We start from the raw sequence: 6,059 nt of genomic DNA, 5'->3' as shown, positions 1-6,059 counted from the left end.
CTCATTTCTCATTCATAGTTTCTAGAAATGGGTAAGCCATATTGATTTTCACATCCCTTCATGATATTTTCTTGCTATGGTGATAGACAATGACAAAATATATATTTAAAGCTGTCAAGCAAATAAGTAATAAACTAACAGCTCACAAATGGTGAGATACTATCTTTCCAATGAGATGCTCACAGGATGAAAAAATGACACCAACATCTTTATCACAGAGATTGTAACTCTTTAATGGCAAATGGCTACTCTCTATTAACCTGAAGGGAGTTCTGGGTTCAGGAAGACTTTCCTTCTGTTACTCCTAGCTGGAAATCTAGAACTAAGATAAGCAGATGTAGAATTTATTTTTTTACTGCAGCTTTTCTTCATATGACTAAAAATGGGAAAATTTGGGATCTAAAACAAGCAGAGTAGACTCAAATTCCCTTACCGAGGTCATATAGAACTGTGACTTTACTATCTTCTTGAGTGAATGAGTTTGGGGGTTATTAAGGAAAGAGGTTGCAGATGGTTACTACTTTTGTGACCTTGAATAAGCCACTTGTATTCTCTTGGCCTCAGTTCTCATAGGCATAAAATGAGAGGAGTTGGACTAGATGACTTTTGCTTGAAGCACCTTCCAGCTCTAGATCTATGATCCTGTCATTCTACATCTTGACCCACTCAATTTTATCTTTTCTGCGTCAACTTTCTTTCCTTATCATCTCCCCTATTTCCTTTAACATAGAGATAATTCTTTTAGTGATAGTAGTGCCCTGTTCTTCCTTGTTCAGTAATGTATCACAGAATAGAGCTTAGAGATAGAGAGGGTATTTTAACGTCTTCCTTCTCTTTACAACAATCATAACAAGCATTTTATATGGCTTCTCATTTGATCCTGTCAATAGCTCTTGGGGATGGATGCTATTATTGTCCCCATTTTATAGATGAGGAAATTGGGGCAGAGAGAGTAAGTGACTTGCCCAGAGTCATGTAGCTCCTATGTGTCTGAGGATGTGTCAGTTCTTTCAGACTCCAAGACTCTTACTTCTTACCCTCCACCATGTGGTCTCTGTGCAGAATTTCATTTAATCTTTTCTCAATGATGCCTTTCTCTTATTTGTGAGGATATTCATAGATGGAAGTTCCCTAACCTGGAACAATTAATCTTTCACATTTAATACTGGTTGTCAACAGAAAGTTCTTCCATATGTCTTCCTTCTGCAGTAAAGGTCAATATTCTCTTGATTCTTAGCTCACCATTCTCTGTCTTTTAGAGACTTGAAGAATGCTATTTATTTCTCTGCCCTTCTCTCAGCTAAAATAACTCCATTCATTTGTCCTTTTCTCCTCAGTTTTTCATCCTTGCCTAATGCTTCCACTGACAGAGGATCCATTGTTAATATTCATTTGCAGATGTGCCATGCCAATATCTTCAGCAAAATATCAAATTAAGACTTATTTTTTTGCTCTATTGTAACCCTTGAAAACAGTTCTCATTTCTGGAATTCTCTAAGACTTACTATGCATCTTCTTAGCCACAATTTTTTAAGTTGGTAGGGCAAATAGTATCACTTGTGTTACAAATGAGACAATAGATGCCCAAAGAACTTAAATGATCAGGTAATAAATGCCAGAGCTGGGATATGAACCCGCATCTCTTGACTTTATATCCATGCCTCTTTCCTTTTTATCCTGTTGTTATGCTTTCCTGCTCCTCAGGGGTGAAGTGTCTGTAATTGGAGAAAAGCCCTCAAGGACTCTGCCTCAATAGACTCTCCTAAAGCCAGAGCTCTGCTCCAGTTGACCAGCATCCATACTTTGTGAATCTCCTTTCCTTTCTAAGGTGGAGTGGAGCAAAGGACATGAAAAGTAAAGAGCTTACAGAGCTCTTGATTAATGTTATAAGAACATTAGTCCCCAATGAGGGACTCGCCATTTAATAGGGGAGATGAGAGAGCTATGATTATATATATTGATACTATGTGGATAAACTTGAAAATATAGAGTACCCACTACAGCCTAACTCAGCAAGATATCATAGGGCCATAGATTTAAAAGTGAAAGAACCCCAATACTTTCATTTTACAGATGATGAAACTAAAGATCAGAAAGCCAGGGTGATATTACCCAACTTTCCATGGATAGTAAGTGTCAAGGGTGGGATTTGAACATGGAACATTTTGATGTCAGAGCAAGGATTTTTTCCACAAGCACCATATTACTCTTATATACCTCACTGCACAAATACCTGGTATAGGCTTGAGAAATGGAATTATGATTAGGATCAGTCTGAAGAAGTACAGAACTGAGCCTACTTTTAAAGCAAAGATGGGCCATGACTTGGTAGAAAGATTGTTATCTGGCTGTGTGAGGGTAGGAAATGAACTAAGAAGTATATTGCTCCATGGAAGGAATGTATGAAAGTTAAATAGAGAATGATGAGTAGTTTTGTATGATTTAAGCAGAAAGTAGAGTCTGGATTGTAAAGAGAGATGAAGGCAGCTTGTTACACACACACACACACACATATACATAACCTTAGGCAAGGCAAGTCAGCCTACTTTTGTGAACCTTAGCTTTCTCATTTTATAAAGAAAGCATTGAAGCAGATAACTTCTAATGCCATTTCCATCTGTAAGATGAGACCTTCTGAATTAGGGGAAAAAGACAATGGGAGAAGCAAAACCTATAGACCTAGCAAAAGGGCTTTCTTCATGAAAAAACCCAAACTATGTTTGCATCTATGGCCATGATGAGGAAAGGGTAGGACTAAGAATGTCTTGACAAACTTTGTTATTCACTATCTCATCCTTCCAGTTTTTAGACAAAAACCATCCTACATCCATTAACCCTTTCTTCACTGGATGCATTTCCCAGTGTACCTCCCTTTGCCTGGGACTACAATTCCAAATAATATTCACTCAGATTTCTAATCACTATATTCATTCCCCAGTACAGTTTTATAAAATTTCATTTAGCCATAAATTTCTTCCTGGTTGTGCCAAGTTAATTTTTTGACATGTGTGTTCTATTTCCCCAATTACACAAGGAGTAGCTTGGGATTCTCCTTATTTCCTTTACTACAAAGTTCTCCGCATAATGGGTGCTCTTTTTATTACATGGCCGACTGACTAAATCAATATTTCTTATTTTTCAGACCCAATGAAGAGAGAAAACTATTCACAAGTGAGTGAGTTTATTTTCCAAGGGTTCTCCAGCTTTCAGGAGCACCAAATTACACTTTTCATGGTGTTCTTTGCTTTGTACATCTTAACCCTTGCAGGCAATGCCATTATCGTGACCATCATAAGCATGGATCGTCACCTCCACACTCCCATGTACTTCTTCCTAAGTATGCTGTCCATTTCTGAGACATTGTACACAATAGTAATTGTCCCACGAATGTTGGCCAGCCTCACTGGCCTGAATCAGTCCATCTCTTTAGCAGGTTGTGCTACTCAGATGTTTTTCTTTATCACCTTAGCTATCAACAACTGCTTCCTGCTCACAGCAATGGGATATGATCGTTATGTGGCCATTTGCAACCCACTGAGGTACACGGTAATCATGGACAAGAAAATGTGTACCAAGCTAATATGTGGTGCATGCGGCATTGGTGTGACTGTTGCTACAGTTCAGATTGCATCTGTGTTCAGGATGCCCTTCTGTGAAACAAAAATACCCCATTATTTCTGTGATATCCTCCCAGTAATGAAACTTTCCTGTGTTGACACTTCTATTCATGATATCATCAATTTCATTATTAGTTCACTGGTGATTGTGGTTCCCATGGGTTTGGTCTTTTTCTCCTATGTCCTTATCATCTCCACCATCCTGAAGATTGCATCTGCTGAGGGGCGGCAGAAGGCCTTTGCAACATGTGCTTCTCATATCACTGTGGTCATTATCCACTATGGATGTGCTTCTATTGCCTACCTCAAGCCCAAGTCAGAAAATACGAGGGACCAGGATCAACTGATCTCAGTGACTTATACAGTTTTCACTCCACTACTGAACCCTGTTGTGTACACTTTGAGGAATAAAGAGGTCAAAGATGCCCTGTGCCGGGCTGTGGGAAGGAAATCCCTGTCCTAGGATCTCTGTGAGTTTGACATAAGGTTAAAAGACTAGCTACAAGCTAGAAGAGTATCTTTTCTGACTGGCCCCTTGCACTAAAGCATAAACTTAAGCAATGTCAATAGTCAGTAGTGATCTGTTAATGCCAATAGTGGGCTACTACTTGAGGATAATGATTCTGAAAGGTGTAGTGGGAAGAGGAGAGGACTTGGATTCATAACATGAATTTGACTCTTGGATTAAATATTTACTTGCTCTGTGATTATGGACAAGTCATTCAGCATCCCAACATCATAAAATGGAGTAATAATGTTTGTGTTATACACCTTACAAGGTTGTTATGATGAAAATACTTTATAAACCGTAAAGTGATATAACTAGTAAATTAAGAGAACATAGTATAGTTTATCTGTAAGATTTGTATGTAAGGGAAGAATGTAGGACCAAAGAAGATATATAGAGCATTGCAAAATGTAAAAGAAAGATAGTTTTGATTACATAAAATTAAAAAGTTTTTGCACAAACAAAACCAATGCAACCAAAATTATAAGGAAAGCAGAAAACTGGAAGAAAAACTTGTATCTCTGATAAAGGTCTCATATCTCAAATATAGAGAGAACTGTGCCAAACTTATAAAATTAAAGTAATTCCTCAATTGATAAATGGTGAAATGCAGTTTTCAGATGAATAAATCAAAACTATATATAGACATGAAAAAAATCCTCTAAATCTCTATTGATCAGAAAAAGGCAAATTAAAATAACTCTAAGGTACCACTTCATACTTATTAGAGTGGTTAATATGACAAAAAAGGAAAGTATTGGATGTTGGAGGGGATGTGGGAAAACTGGGATACTAATGCACTGTTGGTGAAGTTATAAACTGATCCAACCATTCTGGAGAACACTTTGTAACCATGCCAAAAGGGTTATAAAACTGTACATACTTTTCAGTCAGCAATGCCACTACTAGGTCAATATCTCAAAGACCTCCAAAAGAGGGAAAGGAGCCTATTTGTACAAAAAATATTTACAGCAGCTCTTTTTGTGATGGCTAACAACTGGATGTCAAAGGGATGCCCATCAATTGGGGACTGGCTAAACAAACTGTGATGTATGATTTTTAATGGAATATTATTGTGATGTAAGAAATGATACAGATGATTATTTTAGAAAAACCTGGAAACATTTACATGAATTGATGCATAGTGAAGTGAACAGAACCAGGAGAACATTGTACACAGTAAAGGCAATATTGTTTGATGAAGAACTGTGAAGGACTTAGCTGCTCTCAGCAATGCAATTGTTCAAGACAATCTCAAAAGACTAATAAAGCATACTTTCCTCCTTCAAAGACAGAAATTATATTGATTGAATACATCCTGAAAGGTGTTACTTTTCACTTTTTTCATTTTTTTATTTGAGTCATACTGTGCAAAATGACTAACATGAGAATGTTTTATATGATTTCACACGTATATCCTATATCTGATTGTCTACTGTTTCAGTGAGGGGGGAGGGAAGGGTAGGATAGAATTTGGAACCCAAAACTTTAAATAAAAATGTTAATTTTTTTTAAAGGTGACATAACTGACTTCTTATTTATTATAATAACAATATTTATCTGCATTATATACCATTTTCCCATGGAGAATAAACTAAGGCTCTTTTATGAGCTTGGTATTAAAAAGTCGGCACACTCTTGAATCTTTGGTCTGATGTTTTGTGTCCCCATGGCACTTGGTGTTCATGTCATGTGACTGTTCAAGGCTTATTCGGCCACTTCCTACAAACTGTGAGACTGAGAGCATTCTTATTTGGTGGATTGGTTATTATAAACTTAATAAACTCAATCAAATGAATAGTCAGCATGTCTATGCCCTGTCAAGTGAGAGATGGAGACACAGTGAGATGGTGATGAAGAAGACATATTCTGGAAAGTCTAACAAAGGATTTGATAGCTATGAGGAAGATGTTAAGGTCAGATGTTATTAGACT

At 37.1% G+C, this 6,059-nt stretch overlaps 1 protein-coding gene across 1 annotated transcript; it reads left to right on the top strand.

Moving 5' to 3' along the window:
- The first annotated feature begins 3,126 nt into the window (after positions 1–3,126).
- Positions 3,127–5,607, top strand: LOC140524081 (olfactory receptor 10J1-like). The gene has a single exon (XM_072638583.1). The coding sequence runs from the start codon at positions 3,148–3,150 to the stop codon at positions 4,078–4,080; it is 933 nt and encodes a 310-aa protein (XP_072494684.1). The 5' UTR covers positions 3,127–3,147; the 3' UTR covers positions 4,081–5,607.
- Positions 5,608–6,059: the final 452 nt, after the last annotated feature.

Source organism: Notamacropus eugenii, chromosome 2 (assembly GCF_028372415.1).
Source record: "Notamacropus eugenii isolate mMacEug1 chromosome 2, mMacEug1.pri_v2, whole genome shotgun sequence".
In the NCBI taxonomy this organism is placed as follows: domain Eukaryota; kingdom Metazoa; phylum Chordata; class Mammalia; order Diprotodontia; family Macropodidae; genus Notamacropus; species Notamacropus eugenii.
The sequence above is the reverse complement of the archived record's forward strand: the minus strand, read 5'-3'. Positions and strand labels throughout refer to the sequence as shown.

What these genes read in the sequence shown, in the direction of transcription:
- LOC140524081 (XM_072638583.1), top strand. Translation starts at nt 3,148, where the DNA reads ATGAAGAGAGAAAACTATTCACAAGTGAGTGAGTTTATTTTCCAAGGG.